The sequence below is a fragment of the Coenobita brevimanus genome, chromosome 14, assembly GCF_032717465.1.
Source record: "Coenobita brevimanus isolate Jiangsu-jjx chromosome 14, ASM3271746v2, whole genome shotgun sequence".
Lineage (NCBI taxonomy): Eukaryota > Metazoa > Arthropoda > Malacostraca > Decapoda > Coenobitidae > Coenobita > Coenobita brevimanus.
The window spans coordinates 17193787-17216276 of record NC_136967.1 but is presented as its reverse complement, the minus strand read 5'-3'; the positions used below and the strand labels follow the sequence as shown (position 1 = coordinate 17216276).

Below are 22490 nucleotides of genomic sequence, written 5' to 3'. Positions count from 1 at the left end.
CTCTATGTTCAACAATTCCTTAAAGTGTTCTCTCCATCTGCTCACTTTTTCTCCCTTCTCCACTAGTAATCTACCATTTTTATCTTTCACTCCCCTGCTAACTTCACTTCCACCCTGTCTTACTCTTTTCACCTCTTTCCAGAACATTTTCTTACAGTCCCTCCACTTTACACTCAAATTCCTTCCAAATTCCTCATCCACTCTCTTCTTACTCTCTCTTACTAATCTTTTCACCTCTCTCTTTCTTTCTACATATAACTCTCACTTCCGCCTCTCAACTTCTTCCACGCCCCTATTTCTCATCCATTCATTGTATGCTTTCATCTTTTGTGCCACAGCCTGTCTCACCTCTTCAGTCCACCACGCTGTTCCTTGCACCCCCCTCCATCTTCTCTTCCTTCCACACACCACATCACATGCTGCACATATTTCTTCTGTAAATATCCTACACACACCTTCCACGTCTCCCATCTGCTCCAATTCATATTTGCCCAATCATTCCTCCACTTCTCTCTTATACTCTGCCTTTTTCTCATCCTCTTGTAACCTTTCCACTCTCCTTGCAACTACTCCTTCCTCTTGTCTTTCCCTTCTTCTATTCCTCCATCTTACTTGAATCCTAATTCTGGCCACCACCAAGTAGTGGTCAGAAACTCCACTCCCCCAACCTCTATAAGCTCTTGCATCCATTACACATCTTCGCATCCTTTCATCCACACACACATAATCAATCATTGCCTTCCTTTCATTCAGTTCACCACCCACCCTTCTCATCACTCGCCATGTATACCTGTGGATCATTTTATGCCTGAAGAGGGTATTGGCTATCACCAACCCCCTCCCAGCACAAATGTCCACTAACGCACTCCCATTCTCCTCTATCTCAGCAGGCACACCCCACTCACCAACTATTCCATCCACCTTCACATTCCCAACTTCACCTTCATGCAGGCTTCTAATAATATTTACAAACTTTTCTGGTATACCATAGAATCTCATAATTTTCAACATAGCTCCACATGAAACACTATCAAACGCCTTTTCAAAATCCACAAAACACATACTACAGTAAGTGACATTTTCATCTCATTAGCTAGTTGCATTAGATTCCTTACAATAAAAATCTGATCATTACAACCTCGACCCTTTCTAAATCCCGCTTGTTCTTCTCTTAAAATTTTATCAATTACTGGCTCTATTCTGTTCAACAAGATTTTGGAAAAGACTTTTGCAACTACAGGTGTCAAAGTTATCCCCCTCCAATTTCCACACACACTTAAATCTCCCTTTTTTGGTATTTTTATAATCACTCCATTTTTCCACTCTTCTGGAATTACACCATTATCCCAAGCCACATTAAAAAGTTTCAAAAGCACATTCATCAACTCGTCATTTTCCACTTTAAGCATTTCAGGGAATATTCCATCCTCTCCTGGGACCTTCAAATTCTTTAACTCCTTTATAGATTTTGCTACCTCTTCCAAAGTTATATCCCCTGTTTCTATCTGCAAATCTCTCTCGGCTGGCAAAATGTCCTCTTCAGCTGGGATTGGTCTATTTAGAAGAGATTCAAAGTGCTCTTTCCACCTTCCCTTTATATCCAAATCTTTAGTCATCAAATTACAAATTCTATCTCGTATAGGTATTTCCTTCCTTCTCTTTTCAGTCCCAGTTAACTCCTTTATGGCCTGATACGCTGCTCTTGTGCTCCGACCGTCATTTTTACTTAATTTAATTTCCGTCTCTGTTGCCTTTTCATCATATAGCCTCCTCTTATCACATCTAATGAGTCTTTTTACTTCAGAATGTAAACTCCAGTACTTTGCTCTAAGTACTTCAACTACCTGGCCATCAACATGTTGTTCTTCACTTCTTAACTTAGCCTCCTTCCTTTTCTGAATTGCATTCCATGTTTCATCTGACATCCACTTTTTCCTTCTCGCTTTTCCCTTTTTCTTAATAGTAACCTTAGCACTCTCATGCAAAACCTCTTTTACCTCTCTCCACATTTGATTAATATCATTGTCTTCAGATTCCATCAAAGTCTGCAGGACTAGAAACCTGTTATTACATTCCCACCAAAACTTTTCCTTCGTGCTCTCATCACTTCTCAGCTCATCCAAATCATAATTATTACCTCCTGTACAATTACCATTAACATTTCTCTTAAGTTTTATTTTAATCTTTGACACAACAAGTTGATGATCACTACCTATATCTGCCCCCCTCCTTACGCAAACATCTTGCAAATAACTCCTATGGCTTCTGCTAATTGCAATGTGGTCAATCTGGTTACAATATTTACCACATGGTGAATCCAAGTAGTCTTATGTATTTTTCTATGCTCAAAGATAGTTCCACCAATTAAAAGGTCATTTGTCAAACAAAAGCTTCCAAATCGCACCCCATTTTCGTTCCTTATACCAACACCCTCCTTACCCATACAATCTTCAAAGCCATCCCTACTACTGCCAACAATCGCATTAAAATCACCAATGCAAACTAACACATCATGTCTTGCCACTCTATTCACTACATCATGCAGCTTCCATAAAAGTCATCCTTCATTTCATCAGCAGCCTCATTTGTCGGAGCGTACCCTATAACCATACTGATATTACCATGGTCAGATTTTAAATGAGCATAAAGCAAGCACTCATTAATTGGTTCAAACTCACATACTGCCTTACAAGCATAAAGCAAGCGCTCATTAATTGGTTCAAACTCACATACTGCCTTACAAGCATCTCTACTCAGCAGTAAGCCTACTCCTTGGTAATGATTTCCATCACTCCTACCAGAAACCAACATAGTAATACCACCTTCCAAATTCATTTTATCAACTCCAAGCAACCTCGTTTCTGTAAGAGCACAAATATCCATCTTGTATTCCTTGAACACTGAAATAAGCTCTTCCAATTTACCAGCCTGATTGAGAGTTTTAACATTCCAGTTTCCTATTCTTAAGGTTCTTTTTGGATGTATAAACTTAAACATGGGTTTAGGAAGCTAAAAAAAAACATTGCTAGGTGTGCCATCTTTAAGAAAAATAATTTGATTTTAGAACTCTTAAAATACTGTTCCGGGACCAGCTAGGGATGCACGTAAATTTCTGAACCCATGGCCATTGAGGGGTTAAGCCATTAAGCCATACGTACAATTTTTGTATCCAGCAAAATGGAAGAAACTTGTTCTACGTACTCAAAGAATGATTCCATTTCCCAATTTCACGACTGTAGGTTAGGTAAGATTTGGTTTAAATTATTTGGCACAGTTAAACTTGGTTAGGTTAGGCATATGACAGAGGAGCTAGTTGGAGAAGAACAAGGGGGATTTAGGAAGGGAAAAGGGTCTGTAGATCAGATATTTGTTCTAAGATGTTTAGTGGAGAAGTATCTAGAGAAGGGAAAGACAGTGTATGCACCTTCATGGACTTGGAGAAAGCTTATGACAGAATAGATAGGCAAGGTATGTGGAAGGTATTGAGAATATATGGAGTGGATGGGAAATTGTTGAATGCTGTGAAGAGTATGTACGAAGGAGCTAGGGCTATGGTGTGAGTGGATGGTGAGCTGAGTGAATTTTTTTTATTTCAATGTCGGACTGAAACAGGGTTGTGTGATGTCTCCATGGCTGTTTAATATATACATGGATGGGGTTGTAAAGGAGGTGCACGGTAGGGCAGTGGATGTGGGGGTGGCTCTAATGAATGAGGGTGAGATTTGGAAGATTCCGGTGTTGCTGTTTGCTGATGATACAGTACTGTTGAGTGAATATGAATGGGAGTTGCAAGGTTTGGTGAATGAATTTGGGACAGTGTGTAGGAGGAGGAAGCTGAAAGTTAATGTAAACTAAAGTTATGGTGTTTGAGAGGAATGAAGTCACAGAATGTACAGTGAGGTTGGATGGTGAGGATATGGAGAATGTGAGTGCATTCGAGTACTTGGGTAGTGTGATGAGTAAGGATGGAACTTTGGGGGATGAAGTGCGTGAAAGGGTACAGCAGGGAAGGAAGGTTGTTGGTTCACTGAAAGCAGTGATGAGAAATAGGGAGGTGAGTATGGAAGTTAAGAAGTCACTGCATGATAGTATTGTGATCCCTGACCTGACGTATGGAAGTGAGGCGTGGACCTTGCAAGAAGGGAACAAGTCAAGACTGAGAGCGGTGGAAATGAGTTACTTGAGAGGAGCATGTGAAGTGACATGGAGGGACAGGTTGACAAATGAAGAAGTGAAGGAACGTTGTGGGGTGGATGTGGATGTGGTTGAGAAGATTAGGAGAAATACACTGAGGTGGTTTGGACATGTGGAGAGAATGGAGAATGAAAGACTGACTAAGAGGGTGTATGTAGGTGAGGTGGAGGGAGGGAGAGGGAGGGGTAGACCGAGGATGAGGTGGAGAGATGGAGTTGAGAGGTATATGAGGGAGGGGGGAGTGAGTTGGGGGGAGGGTAGTCAAATGGTGGGTGACAGAGCAACTTGGACGCGTTTTGTCTGCGGCCACCCTTTGCGGGATTAGGGCGTCGGGCTATAGATAGATAGATGGATAGGTTAGGTTTAGTTAAACACTTATGACAGTCCCTTTAGCCATTATGTTGATGAATCAAACACGAGTTGTCACAGCTGAACAGCTAAAAACAATGGGGAAACTGATTTAACATGAAATGTTTATTTACGGCAATGCATTACCCTATCAGTGGTACACAGACTACGCAATTACCGGTAAATGTCATTTTCAGGAAGGCGTCATGAATTAGCAAGGGGGTCTGGAACATAACTCTTGCTAATTTGGGGGGTTACTGTACTGAATGACACTGTACAATAATGTACTCAATACAGTACTAAAGTAACCCCGCAATCATCCGACATAATGGAGCCAAAAGCATATCTGGGTAGTGCTGATGTCCGGATAACAAACAAAATCCCCCTACTATACCCATTCCCTAACTATACCCAACTTCCTATCTGTCTATTTATCTATCTTTGTATCTATAGCCTAACGCTCTAATCCCGCAAAGGGTGGCCACAGACAAAATGCCTCCAAGTCGCTGTCACCCACCATTTGACTGCCCTCCCCCCAACTCACTTCCCCACCCTCATATACCTAGTATACCTACAGTAACTGTACCTATATGTACCTAACCTATTTTTACAGTACCTCTTGCTTATTTTAATAGTGTTCTCCAGTCATTCTGGCATATTTAGACATCAAAACACACAGGAATATGCAAAAAAAAAAAAAAAAAAAAAAAAAAAAAAAAAAAAAATGCACAGGACCCCTTCTAACACTGGCAGTGTATTCTGGTCATTCTGGCATATTTAGACATCAAAACACATATAGGAATGTCCAAAGTAATGCTAAACATCAAGAAAACCATGAAAACAAAAAAATTATATGTACAGTACCCCTCCAAATTCTGGCAGTGTTTTCCGGTCTAAATTCAATCTGTATATGGATGGAGTAATAAAAGAGGTACAGTACAATCCCAGTTAACCGGGTGGCTTGGGGAATTAACCTTCCCGGTTACAGATTTTTCCCGTATTTCTGATTTTCAAGTCAAATCTATACAAAGGCTATCACAGCAGTAAATACAGTTCAGGTACTCACCAGTCACATTAGGGGTTACACTAAGAGATTCCGCCTGAAAAACTGCCTTGTAAACACACACCATGGTCATAACGCACGTGTGCAATGTCTAGCAACTCGCAGTACAGCAAATTACACCAGTCCATTGCTTACCGAATTACTGTATTCATTATATGTACTGTACTCATAAAAATTGAAAAATAAAATAAAGAAATAAAAGCTTGAACATTTATTAGTGAACTGATGATGTGTTAAGACTGCACTGTAGAATTATCACAACACTTGTGCCCTCACGTGAGTTTGTTTACGTTTCCGACTTCTTCTTCTTCCCTACCTGACCTCCATCACTCCACCCCTCACCCGCCACTCAGCTGGTTTGCAGAAAATAAAATAAATGATGTACGTATGAAATGGAGGCATATTATTTATTTTTCTTCCAACAAAGTAAACTTTCATTCCTATTAACATTTATATTCAGCCATTAGTGTTTTATAATGTTCGCCTTTTTCAAGTCTGTTGCATATGTCCAGCTTCTGTTTCAAGGTAAGCACGATACGCTTACGTTTAGTTTGCACTTCAGGCATTTTGGAGTGTACAAATTACCGTCTATCAGAGGAACACAACAGCAAAAGACCTTGTTTACTGTCTGGTGGCAAAACGCAGACTGGTGATTTTTGGAGGGTGTGGAGGATGACTGAATTCAAGTAGGGGAAAGAGGGGGAGAGGAGGGGTGGTTAAGAGGATTTGCTAGGGATTTACATCAGCCGGAAATGCCTTCACCTCGCTTTGTCTGACTTCCCCCAGCCTCACGTGACACAATCAAACGGCGGTTTGGCGGTCCATTCAAATTGGCGCACAGTTATAACTTACTGACATTTTTACCAGCCCTTGAATTTTCCCGTTGTTCTGAGTATTCCGTTTGTCTGGATACCGGATAGCTGGGATTGTACTGTACAAGGTAGGGTAGTGGATGTTGGAGTGGCCCTGGTGAGAGAGGATAGTGTTTGGAAACTCCCTGTACTGTTGTTTGCAGATGATACTGTGTTGTTGAGTGAAGACGAAGGGGAGCTGCAAGGCTTGGTGGATGAGTTTGGGAGAGTGTGTAAGAAACGGAATCTGAAGGTGAATGCAGGGAAGAGTAAAGTGATGGTCTATGAGAGAGGTGAAGTCAGTGAATGTACTGCGAGGTTGGATGGTGAGGAATTGGAAAATGTGAGTACATTTAAGTACTTGGGTAGTGTGATGAGTAAGGATGGAGGTTTGGAGGGTGAAGTGCTTGAAAGGGTACAGCAGGGAAGAAAGGTTGCTGGTTCTTTGAAAGCAGTGATAAGAAACAGGAAAGTGAGCATGGAAGTGAAAAAGTTACTACAGGACAGTATTGTGATACCAACTCTAACGTACGGAAGTGAAGCTTGGACGTTGTTGGAAGGACACAAGTCAAGAGTGAGAGCAGTGGAAATGAGTTATTTAAGAGGAGCCTGTGGAGTCACATGGAGAGATAGGCTGACGAATGAGGATATAAAGGAACGTTGTGGTGTTGATGTGGATGTGATAGGGAGCGTTATGAGGAACACACTGAGGTGGTTTGGCCATGTGGAGAGGATGGAGGGTGAAAGACTGACGAAGAGAGTGTATGTGAGTGAGGTGGAGGGGGGAAGAGGGAGGGGGAGGCCGAGGATGAGATGGAGGTATGGGGTGGAGAGGTATATGAGAGAGAGGGGTGTGAGTTGGGAGCAGGGCAGTGAAATGGCGGGGGACAGGGCGACTTGGAGGCGATTTGTTTGTGGCCACCCCAAACGGGATTGAGGCGTCTCGCAATAGATAGATAGATAGTTTTCCGGTCATTCTGCCAAACTTAGAGACATCAAAACACATACAGGAATATCCAAAGTAATGTTAAACACCATGAAAACAAAGCAAAAACAACAAAAAACCACAGAAATCCTTATAATGGTTGGAAAATCCGTTATCTTTCTGGGACACGAGTGACAGCTGCTCCCGGGGCACCAAAAAAAAAAAAAAAAAAAAAAAAAAAAAAAAAATCCAGTCAAATATGCCACCAGAAACCTCCTCAAATTAGGCATCTAAACTGGACTATTGGACCGTGAAGCCGTTAACAGTGAGAGACATCTGGTGGCAGACAATTTCCAGAAGTCTCCCATACTACCATGCAGTGACTTTTTTACTTCTAAATTCACTTCCCTGTTTCATATCACTATTTTCAAAATACCAGTCACCTTTCTTCCTGCTTGCACCCTTTCAAGCACTTCAACCCCCAAAGTCCCATCCTTACATATCACACTAACCATGCACTTAAATGCACTCACACTTTCCATTTCCTCATCATCCAACCCCACTCTTCAGTCAGTGACCTCAATTCTCTCGAAGACCATAACTTTACTCTTCTCTACATTCACCTTTAGATTCCGCTTCTTACACACCCTCCCAAATTCATTCACTAAGCCTCTGCAGTTCCCTTCGCCTTCACTTAACAACACAGTATCATCTACAACCAACAGTAAAATAAGTTTCCAAACGCTGCCCTCTCTCATTAGGGCCGCTCCAACATCCACTGCCCTACCTTGTACCCCTTTTATAACCCCATCCATATACAGATTGAACAATCATAGAGACATGAAACATATCTGTTTCAATCCAATATCCAAACATAAAAATTCACTCAGTGCACTACCCACACGAACTGTAGCATTACCACCCTAATACATACTCTTCACGGCATTCAACAACTTCCCAATTACTCCATATATTCTTAACATTTTTCACATTTCATATGCTGTCCCCAAATTTATGAAGGCCGCGTACAACTTCTTTCCTTTCTCTAGTAACTTTTTCACTAAACAACTAAGGATGAATATCTGACTGACAGAACCTCTTTCATTACTAAAATCTCCTGTTCCGAAATTCCTCTGTTATTTCCCTAAGTCTGTCAATAAGCATCCTACCACATAATCTTCCTGTTAGACTAAGAAGACAAACGCCCCTATGATGACCACACACCTCTCTTTTCCTTTGTATGGGTGAAAAATTATATCAGACTTCCAATTCTCCAGGACTCTACCTTCCTCCCACACCAATTTGCATATCTTTCATATCCATTCTATTACTATCTCTCCCCCATGTTTCAGCATTTCACCACACACTCCATCACTTCCCGGGGCATTCCCCATTTTGACTTTCTTCACTGCCTCCACAACTTCCATCCTACTGATCTCTTCCTCTCTTCCCACCTCCCTCCTTCTCCCGGCCATTCCCCAGCCACTTATACTCACATTACTTTCATTCTCAATGTTCAACAATTTGTTAAAGTTTTCTCTCCATCTGCTCACTTTTTCTCCCTTCTCCACTAGTGATCTATCATTTTTATCTTTCACTTCCCGACTAACTTCTTTGAGACCTTGTCTAACTCTCTTTACCTCTTTCCAGAACATTTTCCTACATTCCATCCACTTTACACTCATATTCCTTCCAAATTCCTCATCCAAGGTCTTCTTACTCTCTCTTACTAATCTTTTCACCTCTCTCTTCCTCTCACATAACTCTCTTCCATCTCTCAACTTCTTCCATGCTCCTCTTTCTCATTGTTCACTATCTGCTTTCTTTTTTTGTGCCACAGCCTGTCTCACCTCTTCATTACACCATGTTGTTCCCTGCACCCCCTCTTGTCTCCTCTTCACCTCACACACCACCTCACATGCTACACAGATTTCTTCTGTGAATATCCTGCATACACCGTCCATGTCCCCCATCTACTCCACCCCATATTTACCCAATTGCTCCTCCACTTCTCTCTTATATTCTGCCTTTTTTTCATCCTCTTGTAACCTTTCCACCCTCCTTGTATGAACTACTTCCTCCTGCCCTTCCCTTCTTCTATTTCTCAATTTCATTTGGACCTTGATTCTCACCACCACCAAGTGGTGGCCAGAAAGTCCACTCCCCCAGCCTCTATATGCTCTTGCATCCATTACACACCTTCTCATCCTATCATCCACATACACATAATCAATCATTGCCTTCCATTCATTCCATTCACCACCCACCCTTCTCATCACTTGCCACGTATGCCTATGGATCATTTTGTGTTTGAAGGGCGTACTGGCTATCATCAACCTCCTCCCGGCACAAATGTCCACTAAAGCACTACCATTCTCATCCATCTCTGCAGGCACACCCTGTTCACCAACTACTCCATCCACCTTCACACTCCATACTTTTCCATATCTCCAATCAAAAACACTCTCTCATTCCTTTCAAACTTTTCCATGCATGCTTCTACATTTGTCCAGAACTCTTCTCTCACTCTGCTTGCATGATCTTGCATTGGCACACACATGCACACAATCACCCACATCTGTAGTCCAAATTTCAATTTTACCCACACAATCCTTGAACCAACTGATCCACACTCTCTCATGTTCTCCTTCCATCTGTTACTCACAACAATACATACTCCTTCTTTTGTCCTCTCATTCTCACCTACTCCCACACATATACCCCATCCATACCCCCATTCTCTCACACTCATACCTCTCCATTTAGTTTCAGTTAATGCACACACATCCACTTTTGCACCCTCAAACATCTGGACAATCTCTCTCTCTCTTTCATCTCATCATTTGCACCCCTTACATTTCATGTCGCAATCCGAACCATGTACTTTGTTCGGTCCTTAGTCATCACATTTTGATCTGTCATGGTCCAAGGCTTCTTGCCCGGATTTTTAGTTAGTTGTTTTCCGGGGAGGGGCACTAACCCTCCGCCAACCCACTTGTTGTCACGTAGGGAACACATGTTCGTTGGTTATAAGGTTACTACCCAGTACTGTAAGTGCTTTCCTGCTTTGCAGGAAATCATTTGGCTTGCAACTCAATGCAGAGCTACCCGAAAAACAGAGTACCACTACACTAGTGGGTGGATGATGGGCACCCTCACCTACCAGACAGTCTAACAAAAATAACAAAGTAAAGCAATGAATTACTGCATATTAACAGTACTGTATATATTTCTGACTTTTAAAAATGTTCTCACCCGTCTTCTTAACGAGGACAAAGCCACGGCCAGCGTTACGGAGCGCTGAACGCTGGAGCCACCAGACAACCAAGACGCAGAGGTGGGGTCATTATATTTATGTCTCCCACACAGCTCATCTACGCTGTTCACCCAGCTTTGGTATCGCTCACAGGAGCCATCTGTTGGATCCAGCCAACCTTGCTGGCTCCCGCACAGGTCGTCAGTGTCACTGCCATCACTCTCCTCACTTGTCTCAATGCCTGAAATCAGAGGATATAACACTTTTGAAATACCATACTCTGCAGTAGTAAAAAAACACTGACAAAAACTATCATCACACCATCCTGATAGCATCATTATCACCATCCCATCTAAGACTGGAGAGAAACAGAGTTTTGAAACAAGAAGTACAAAAGTGGGAAAACTATTAACATCAGTGATACATGATTTAAATTTCTCAAATCATGGTTTTCTCTTTGTCTCTCTCTCTCTATACATACATATAAATATATATATATATATATATATATATCATCATCATCATCTGGACCTCCTTTCCCATCCACGGGCAGGATGAGTAGCAATGTGCAGACAGCACAAACTTGCCCAATCCATTAGGCTACGCTTCCATTCACTCATCATTCAAGCTTCCAGAATCCTGGCTCTACCAGATACATCAAAAGCATTCACCACATTCTGCAGCTTCACACAAACGTATCCAATCGAGTCAATCCGGACGCTGCCATGCTCACAAGGGGTGCCAAAATCCCTGTTCATGCACTTCTCCTCACTACATTATTTATTTATATATAATCTCCAAGATCCAATGTAATAGAGCCAAAGGCAAAGGCATGTCCAGAACTTGGGAAAAATGCCCCTGGACATTTACTTATGGACCCCAATCCAACCTAACTTTGAATGCCACCTAAATAACTCCCTACCAGACATGCATAGCACCTATTTAAGACCCTATGCATACAAATACGGGACAGAAACCATAAATGAAAAGGAAACAGAGAATGAGAAATTAGGAGCATGGAAAATATTTAGCAGTGTAAAGGGTACTTACGACACGTCCGTGGCTGTCACGAAGATTAACCCGCCTCTTCTCAGGCTCTGACAGTGATGAAGGTGCACTTGAAACACATACAGTAATCCAGTGCTGTGCTGCACTTAATCCTTTGCACTCTGAATTCTAATTTCTAAGCACTGCACATTCTGTTCTTACTAGCACTGCACTTGAAACATGCCAGTGTTGCACTCTGCACTTAATCCTTTGCACTCTGAATTCTTAACACTGCACATTCTGTTCTTACTTGCGATGCACTTGAAACACACCAGTGTTGCACTCTGCACTTAAACCTTTGCACTCTGAATTCTAATTTCTTAACACTGCACATTCTCTTCTTACTTGCACCACACCAGTTTCAACATGCCGGTGTTTCACTCTGCACTTAATCTTTTGCACTCTGAATTTCAATTTCTTAACACTGCACAACACTGTAAATTCCCATGTGGTCTAGTGGCGAGTTGTTGCTGTTTATTCACTGTCAGAGCCAGAGAGTACGTGTTGCAGGTGGCCGAGGGGCGCGTCGCTGTGATGTGGTGATGGGCTACCCACTGCAGATGACTCTGAAGATAGCTGCAAACTTACATCCAGTGGCGACCCCACCATGGCCAATGTGCTGGGCTGTGGCTCAGAGGTGGAAGGCAGGTGGTGTGGAGCCAGGGCTGAGCACGGCAGGGGTCACAGGCCTGAAGGTGTCAATGGTTAGTTGATGTAATGAACGACAATTCTGGCAAGTGCTGACACGCTGCCAAAAAGCGCACAGTTCCTCCACAAGTACAGGGCTGAGCACGGCAGGGGTCACGGGCCTGAAGGTGTCAATGGTTAGTTGATGTAATGAACGACAATTCTGGCAAGTGCTGACACGCTGCCAAAAAGCGCACAGTTCCTCCACAAGTCCCAGGGGCCCCATCTCCCTGTTGCAGTCCGGGTGTTCAAGGTAGTCCAGAATGAACTTGACGTGCTACCGGGGTGTGCTCAGCTTGGGGATGGCTAGAGTAGCGGCGCATTGAGAAGAGTCCTCATCATCCTCGCTATCCTCTTCGGAATCTTTCAGTTGGGTACTTGTACCAGCAACTGAAGATGCGATCTCAATATCAGACATGATCTGATACCCAGGATCACCCTCGTTGTCATCCAACCACTCACACACTTCGTCCACATCAAACTCATTGCCAGCCGCACGAAGATGCTCATGGAAGCCATCCACGTCAAAGCCTAGAAAGTCATGCACCACAGTGACTCCAAGAAGCAGACGAGGCCAGCCACTTTCCAGAGTCCTGACAGGGACTTCCCTCCATGCAATGGTCCAGTTGCAGATGGCTGACTTGAGGTTGTAGTGGCAAAGGTTTTCCACAGTCCGCTAGCCTCATGTGTCTCGTCCCTCCCTGCGCTCGTCCTCGTTCTCAAGAACAACAAACACCTCGTCCAGGAACTTCCGACAGTACAGCCTCTTCATTGTCACGATCACACTTTAGTCCATTGGCTGGATGAAAGCAGTAGTATTAGGTGGCAAGAATAAGCACCTAATGCAGCCATTCTCAGCGACCAACTCCTTGTTGAACAGATGCGCAGGTGCACTGTCCAGAAGAAGGAAAGTCTTTATCTGGTTGCATGGTATTCCCAGTGAGTTCGTCTGATAATAGATGACCTCCTTGACGAAGTGCTGGTGAAACCAGTCTTTGAAGACCTTGGTTTTGAACCAAGCCTTCACAGAATGATACCAAATGACAAGAAGGACATCCATCAACCCACGAAGGAACCGAGGCTGCTTTGCACAGCCAACAATAACGGGCTTGAGCCGGTGCATGCCATTAGCACTGCCATAACACAGAGCAGATATCTGTTGCTTGGAGAGCTTGCAGCCAGGTACACAGTTCTCCGTCACCACTGCCAGGGTGTTTGCAGGCAGTGAGTGATAGAAGAGACCAGTTTTGTCAGCGTTGTAGACGACCAAGCGTGAGGCCCTCCCTGTCAATCAAGCCCTTCACCTGCTAAAAGTCATTTACTCCCTCCTCGTTGGCATCCGAAGCTTCGCCATGGGCCTTACGGTTGGCAAGTTCATGTCATAGTTTGAAAGCAAAGAGCTACCCTTCGGATGCCTTGAAGTCTGGGATGTCTAATAACCTTGCGAACTTCTCAGCAGCAGCCTTCAGCTCCGTACCATGCACCAGCACACCAGAAGCATGCTGCTGACGATACCAAATCAGAATGGCGTGGTCAACTTCTGCAAACCTGGGAATGTACATAATCTTCCTCTGTACGTTGCGTTTGGTCTTCATTGCAAAGCCTGCTGTGTACTGGGTGAGTCTGTCCCGCGAATTCGTGATATCGAACAAGGTAGAACGGGCCAGGCTGAATTCACAAAGGTTGCGGGAAGTCAACCATCCCACGTCCACCTTCTCCAATATCTCCCTCTTCTCCAGAGTCAGAACCACTCGTTTCTTCTTCTTGGGTGGCAGGGCCATCGTCACACACACAAGTAAGAGGCAGCAGAGGAACAGCAGGGCCTGGAGCAGGTAGCGCATCACCATAAAAGCGAGAACGTGGGCAGCCATAGCAACAAGTGTGCAATCACGATGGGTGTAAAGTGGAGGGACTGTAAGAAAATGTTCTGGAAAGAGATGAAAAGAGTATGTCAGGGTGGAAGTGAAGTTAGCAGGGGAGTGAAAGATAAAAATGGTAGATTACTAGTGGAGAAGGGAGAAAAAGTGAGCAGATGGAGAGAACACTTTAAGGAATTGTTGAACATAGAGGATGGAAGTAATGCGAGTATAAGTGGCTGGGGAATGGCTGGGAGAAGGAGGGAGTTGAGAAGACAGGAAGAAATCAGTAGGATAGAAGTTGTGGAAGCAATGAAGAAAGTTAAATCGGGGAAAGCCCCAGGAATTGATGGAGTGTGTGGTGAAATGCTGACGCATGGGGGAGAGATAGTAGTAGAATGGATGTGGAAGATGTGCAGATTGGCCTGGGAGGAAGGTAGAGTCCCGGAGGATTGGAAGTCAGGTATAATTATTTCCTTGTACAAAGGAAAAAGGGAAAAAGAAGTGTGTGGTAATCATAGAGGCATTTGTCTTCTTAGTATAATAGGAAAAGTGTATGGTAGGATACTTATTGACAGAGTTAGAGAAAGGACAGAGAAATTAGTTGCAGAAGAACAGGGAGGCTTTAGGAAGGGAAGAGGTTGTGTAGATCAGATATTCATTCTTAGATCTTTAGTGGAAAAGTTTCTAGAGAAGGGAAAGAAGTTGTATGAGGCTTTCATGGATTTGGAGAAAGCACATGACAGGGTGGATAGACAAGGATTGTGGAAAGTGTTAAGAATATATGGAGTAGATGGGAAGTTGTTGAATGCTGTGAAGAGTATGTACGATGGTGCGAAGGCTGCAGTGCGTGTGGATGGGGAACTAAGTGAATTTTTCTCTTTGAAAGTTGGGTTGAAACAGGGATGTGTCATGTCTCCATGGTTGTTCAATCTCTACATGGATGGGGTAATAAAAGAGGTACAAGGTAGGGTAGTGGATGTTGGAGTGGTCCTGGTGAGAGAGGATAGTGTTTGGAAACTCCCTGTACTGTTGTTTGCATATGATACTGTGTTGTTGAGTGAAGACGAAGGGGAGCTGCAAGGCTTGGTGGATGAGACTGGGAGAGTGTGTAAGAAACGGAATCTAAAGGTGAATGTAGGGAAGAGTAAAGTGATGGTCTTTGAGATAGGTGAAGTCAGTGAATGTACAGCGAGGTTGGATGGTGAGGAATTGGAGAATGTAAGTACGTTTAAGTACTTGGGGAGCGTGATGAGTAAGGATGGAGGTTTGGAGGGTGAAGTGCTTGACAGGGTACAACAAGGAAGAAAGATTGCTGGTTCCTTGAAAGCAGTGATAAGAAACAGGGAAGTGAGCATGGAAGTGAAAAAGTTACTACATGACAGTATTGTGATACCATCTCTAACGTATGGAAGTGAAGCTTGGACGTTGCTGGAAGGACACAAGTCAAGAGTGACAGCAGTGGAAATGAGTTATTTAAGAGGAGCCTGTGGAGTCACATGGAGGGACAGGCTGACAAATGAGGATAAAAAGGAGTGTTGTGGTGTGGATGTGGATGTGATGGGAAGCCTTAGGAGGAATACACTGAGGTGGTTTGGCCATGTGGAGAGGATGGAGGTGAAAGACTGACGAAGAGAGTGTATGTGAGTGAGGTGGAGGGGGGAAGACGAAGGGGGAGGCCGAGGATGAGATGGGGGGATGGGGTGGAGAGGTATATGAGAGAGGGGTGTGTGAGTTGGGAGCAGGGCAGTGAAATGGCGATGTGGAGGCGATTTGTTTGTGGCCACCCCGAACAGGACTGAGGCATCTGGCAATAGATAGATAGATAGATAGTGTAGGAATAGAAATCTGAAAGTTAATGTAAACATGAGTAAAGTTATGGTGTTTGAGAGGAATTAAGTCTGAGAATGCACAGTGAGGTTGGATGGTGAGGATTTGGAGAATGTGAGTGCATTCAATTACAGTGGGGCCCCCATTTCTGTGACATTATGGTGGACAAACAAGCACGCATAAATGGAAAACGCATAAATGGAACCACAGGCCTTATGAGAAAAATGGATTTTGGTGGACAGATGATCCCCACTAGGGGTTAGACTTATGATTATATACTATACTCACATTCACGTGGACATTAGTACTCCTCCATTGTAAATAACAATGATATTTATTCAAACTAAGGTACAAAAATAAACAAAGAACGATATACAAATTCGTGCGCATCGGAGAAGTGAGAAGTACGCAATTACTCCATGCTGACGACTTCAGTATAACTAGCTTTCTTTTTGTTTGTTTATTATTAATGACTAATGACTTTCAAAAATACAGTTTCACACTGCATTTTTTTTTTTTTTTTTTTTTTTTTTTAAGTGCGCCGAAAGTGGTTCCTGGCAAAATATGCGTGACGCTGGACAGCCATTGACATGTTGGTTAGGTCAGAAGTTGTTTCTTGATTGGTAATGAGGACTTTCAAGAGGCTTAGTGGCAATCCTTGGTGGTTAAAATTTTTATGGGGAGTGTTAGGGGACAAAACTAGTTGGTTAGGCTAGGCTAGAATGCGCTGATGTGTCCAGTCAGCAACATCATACATAAACACACTGTCTTTGGTGTCTTATGGCAGACATTTATAATAACCTATCTTGAATTATATTTTTAATGAAAAATATGGGGCTCCTAGAACCTAACCCCCTAATTTCCATGTAAATATATGTCACGTTATAGGATGAAAACCACTCAGAGCACGTCTGTTACAGTGAGAGACTTGGGCTGAACTGAGCAGCGTGGCGAGGAGACACTGTATGGCAGGAATTCCCTGACTGGAACCAGAATTTAGGCCACTATGTGTAGTGAGCCACATAAAATGAGTTAATTTCACATAAACTGATAATTACTGAATGAATATTTTGCCGCTCGCATAAATGGAGAAACACATAAACTGAACACTCATAAATGGGGGCCCTACTGTACTTGGGTAGTGTGATGAGTAGGGATGGAACTTTGGGGGATGAAGTGCTTGAAAGGGTACAGCAGGGAAGGAAGGCTGTTTGTTCACTGAAAGCAGTGATGAGAAATAGGGAGGTGAGTATGGAAGTTAAGAAGTCCTGCATGACAGCATTGTGATCCCTACCATGATGTATGGAAGCGAGGCATGGACCTTGCTGGAGGTGAACAAGTCAAGAGTGAGAGCAGTGGAAATGAGTTACTTGAGAGGAGTGTGTGGAGTGATGTGGAGGGACAGGTTGATGAATGAAGAAGTGAAGGAACGTTGTGGGGGTGCATGTGGATGTTTCGTTTTCGTTTAGTTTTTAAAGGCTCCAACATGCTTGCATGTGTCGGCCTTGGTCACCTAATGGCGGCTCCCCACGCTGCACGATCCATTGCAGCCTCCCTGTTCAGTCCCTTAACCCTAAGGTCACACTTAATGACCTCGTCCCATGTCTTTCTTGGTCTACCCCTCATAACCCCACCCCCAATATTAACACTTCTCACCTTCCTCACCCAATTATCATCCCCCATCCTCTCCACATGTCCAAACCACCTCAATCTACCTCTCCTCATCACAACACCAATACACTCCAGTCCCATCCTACCTCTGTGGTTGAGAAAATTAGGAGAAATACACTGAGATGGTTTGGACATGTGGAGCGAATGGAGAATGAAAGACTGACTAAGAGGGTGTATGTAGGTGAAGTGGAGGGAGGGAGAGGGAGGAGAAGATCGAGGATGAGGTGGAGGGATGGAGTTGAGAGGTATATGAGGGAGAGGGGAGTGAGTTGGGGGGAGGGCAGTCAAATGGTGGGTGACAGAGCGACTTGGAGGCGTTTTGTCTGTGGCCACCCTTTGCGGGATTAGAGCGTCGGGCTATAGATAGATAGATAGACAGATATATATATACAGGTATATATTTACACTGTATGTACAGTATATAATTATATATATATATATATATATATAGGTATACCACAATATATGATACCCTTAGATGCAATACCCCAGCTTAGTGATGGAGGTAGAAATACCACCATACCCTGCGTAACGATCGCCAAACCCCGGTTTAACAATGGGTTTTGATTTTTTTGTTACCAATTTTGATGATATTTATAAACTGTTTTTAGACTTTGATTAATGTGTTTTAGCCATAGGTGAGGTGAACCTTGCATAAGTGACAGATGAACTTAATGTTATCAATGACCTTGGTTTGTAGCACAAAAGTAAATTCTGGACTGTAGTAACAAACTTTAAAATTACTACTTCAATGGAATTTAAAGGATAATTCATACACCAGGGACTGGATCAACAGTAATAGTCTCAATTCAAAGTTTTGTTGCAAAAAACACCGGGTGCATTTCATTCTCCAGTCAACTTGCAGACTAAAGTATGAAGAGGGTAGTACAGTACATCAACCACTTGCTAAATCAAAGACTGCCAATACATGACAAAGAACTCTTTAACAAAATACAGTGATCCCTTGGCTGTCAAGCATACTTTGTACTGTGCCTAGTATGTTGTAATAAAACTGCATGATAACCAAAACAAAGAATCTATGAGATTTATCCCAACTGGTATAGGGGACTCTGTTATTAAACCCCAAATTTAACCTTTTATGACAATTTAGACCCACTAAATACATACATACATACTGTTATGGTAAGTATTAGAAAGACACATAGGCATGGTTAATAGAAAATGATAAAAAGGGCACAACAGGGAAGAAACAGGTACCATAAATTATGGACCTGAGAAGGGCTTGAGGTAAGGGGTTCTGAGGCTACAGGGTGGAGAGTTAGTGGTCTCCACTACCTGGGATTAACTCCTTGAGTAGAAACACACCTTTGAATCCCTCAAAGCTATCATAAACCACAGATACTCTACCAGCATTGTCAACAGAAGCCAGCTTAGTTGCACATGAATGATAACAAAGTTTTTTAGCCAAAAAATGCACAATAATGGCAGATGTGCAGATTTTCATCAAGCAGTATTGACAAACTCCGTTATAACCAAGTGTGCGATAACCACAGTATCACCGTACTGCAATTACAACAATGTAGAGCAAATCTCTTCTGCCACCATCATCATCATCATCATCCCAATCCTTTTTTGCCACCTAAAAACGGGGTAAGGCAGGGATCACAGAACTAGGAAAAGCAAAAGCATGTAAGAGTGTGCACTATCAACAGCATGCTCAGTGAACTGGGCCACAGACTCACTCACCCACTATTCACACTGTTGTAACTCTGGCTCTATCTCACAGACCTAAACAGTTTTTTCTTTTAATCCCCTCACGCACGCTGATGCAAAATGAGTCGAAATGGTGTTAGGCCGCAGAGGTACTGATGATGCGCTCTGACGCATATGTCAGTGTTGGTCTGAAGGGATGCCAATTAAGCAATTTTGGACAAAAATATTCACCAAAATTTAAGTTTTAGCATGAAGTGTATCAATCTTTGCTGTGTCATAGAGGAGGGTATCTATTTCAGGGCCAACACTCTCAAACAGTCGGCTTTCTCTCGGCTTTCGGTAGGGGGAGAAGGATGTGCGAGTGATTTTTGGTGATTTACTCGAAAACTATTGGTCATATCAAACTTCTGAAGACACCACGTGCAAGCTTGTGAAATTCTGCATATAGACATATGCTCAGCTCCTGCATGGTGCAGGCAAAATATTGTGGCAGAGTTTTGGGGAAGTTATTTTCACCGTGGAAACATTATTCTCACTGCATTTCAGTACTTTCACTGTACTTTTACTCATCAGTTTTGTGTGTTTTTATCAGCTTATCGAACAGTAGCCTATAAACATCAGTGAAAAGGATGGTATACAACTTTACAAAATATAACCAATTTCTGGGGTAAACAAAATTCATGAGAATGTTTTCCTTTGTGCATGAGTTCTGGCTGCCCACATGGCATTTTCTCTGATCATGTTGCGCAAACTTACAGAAAACTTTAGGTTTGCGAAGGGGCTAATATACAACAAACCATTATGACCCTGCTTTCATATACTGTAATATTCTTCCACTTACCTAAGGGAAAGAGGTCAGAGTTATAAGCGTAATATTTTTCCCGAAGTGCGTGGACCCGTAAGAGAGGGTGAGGAAGGGTGGCAGCTGTACTGGTGGTGAGAGCAGACTGGGGGGGTGGGCGAGGCGTCAAAGTCACTACCTTGGGTTTCTGTGGGGGTGGTGGAGCAGGATAGGTGGAAGGGGCCCTGACTAGACTTCTCCCACCACATGGCCCAGATGATACTGTCAAATATTGAGCAAAATATAAATTGTAGGTAATCAGGAAGTCATACAAATAACAAGGCCAAGTAAGCATTTGCTAATTATTCTCACCACTTTCCTGTAAGGGTGAACACTATGCTGCATATTAATGACATGTATCAACATTTGTTCTGCAACCTCTCCCATTTCCTTCATTGTGGAACGTAACTGTCTGGGGAGCAGCCACACAATGCAAAATTGTACAGGCTTTGCTTCACCTACGGACATACGAACTAAAAGCAAATTTATGTTTTCACCTAACTGTCAAACTAGGTGAGGTGCTGTCTAGCAAAGAGAGAGACACAGGACATTCCTCAGAATATTTTGGGGCACTAAGACAAGGTAAAATGTAACGTGACTTTAGAAATGGATTCCCATGGAAGATGTATGACGATGGTTTGGTGTTGACTGCAGAGAAGGAAAGGGAGGCAAGGGAAAGATTTAGGTGGTGAAGAAATGGTATGGGGCTTAAGGGTAAATGCAGATAAAACATAGGTAATGGTGCGGTATTTAAGGCTGGTGACAGTACTGTCAAGGATGAGGGACAGTGGCCATGGCCAGTTTCCCACAAGGGAATGGGAAGTAATTCCACCTTGTGCAGTGTCTGTGATAAGTGGGTGCATAAGAGAAGCAGTGGAATTAGAGGTACACGTGAGATAATGCTGACTACATGCATGTGGTGTCAGGGACTGCATGTGGATATTGTCAGGCATGAAAGGATTGATCTTGTTGGTGAGTCTCTTAAGTGTGTGGAAGAGTTTTGCTGCTTAAGAGACATGTTATGTCCTGGAGTTTGGGCTGGATCTAGCTCTGTGGCAAGAGTCAGAAGTGGAGGGAAGAAGTTCAGGGAGCTGTTGCCTCTCCTGACACTGAGAGGGCTCTCCCTCCATGCTAAGGGATCTTTTTAGGAGTGTAATACTAAATGGTAATGAGACTTGGGCATTAGAGGATGAGGATCAGGGTTGGAAAAAAATCTGATTTAAAAGTAATAATAATTTAATATATCATATTTGTTTACTAAAATCAAAACTTTTTTCATCAAAACCATCTATCTATCTATCTATTGCCAGACGGCACAATCCCGTATGGGGTGGCCATTTGACTCTGAGTTATTTGTTTTACAGGGAGGGGCACTAACCCTCCACCAACCCACTTGACACAACTTTTTCCGATTTAAACTCGAAAATTCTTCCAATAAAACCCACCAGCTTGTTTGCAATTTTAACTGCCTCGGTGCACTGCTTACTTGGTTTTAGGTCATTTGGTATTATCACACCAAGATCCTTTTCATTGTCTGTACTTGATACCTGGATATTGTTCATTTTGTTCGCATGGACGCTGTTACTTCCAATATGAAGTACTTTACATTTTTCAGTGTTGAATTTCATTTGCCATTTTTCTGCCCAGCTTGCTAAAGTATTAAGTTCATTTTGTAAGTCCTGCCACTGTGATTTTGAGTTACTTTACTGGTTATTTTAGTATCATCTGCAAATTTGGATACTTTACAATTTAGACCCTCATCAATATCATTTGTATAGATAATAAAAAGTATCGGTCCAAGTACTGAGCCTTGGGGAACGCCGCTGATCACATTACGCCATTTCGATTCCTTTCCGTTTATCACAACTCGCTGTTTTCGGTCTGAAAGCCAGTCTTGTAACCATTTCTGCGTATTTCCTTTTATTCCATGTGCTTCTATTTTGCTCATGAGACGCTTGTGAGGGACAGTGTCAAATGTTTCCTGAAAGTCGAGGTAAATTATATCTACTGCTCTTGAGTCAACGTATGATATGTAAACATCATGGAAGAAGTCCAGTACGTTAGTTAAGCATGAACGACGATGTCTGAATCCATGCTGAAAGTCTTTAATTATATTATTTTCTTCTAGAGGAGGGGGAGGAGGAGGAGGAGGAGGAGAAGGAGGAAGGGGGAGAAGGAGGAAGGGAAAGAAAGAGGAAAGGAAAGAGAAGGAGAAAAGAGGAGGAGGAAAAGTGGGAGAAAAAACTG

General features: G+C 42.9%; 1 protein-coding gene across 1 annotated transcript in view; it reads right to left on the bottom strand.

Moving 5' to 3' along the window:
- Nucleotides 1-22490, bottom strand: part of LOC145419206 (uncharacterized) — a 289310-nt gene that overhangs the window by 163438 nt on the left and 103382 nt on the right. Inside the window, exons 5-6 of the mRNA XM_080287441.1 lie at nt 20244-20465; nt 10637-10878 (exon numbers count right to left, since the gene is read on the bottom strand). Of these exons, the coding sequence (XP_080143567.1) occupies nt 10637-10878; nt 20244-20465 (464 nt within the window). The remainder of the gene's footprint in view (nt 1-10636; nt 10879-20243; nt 20466-22490) is intronic.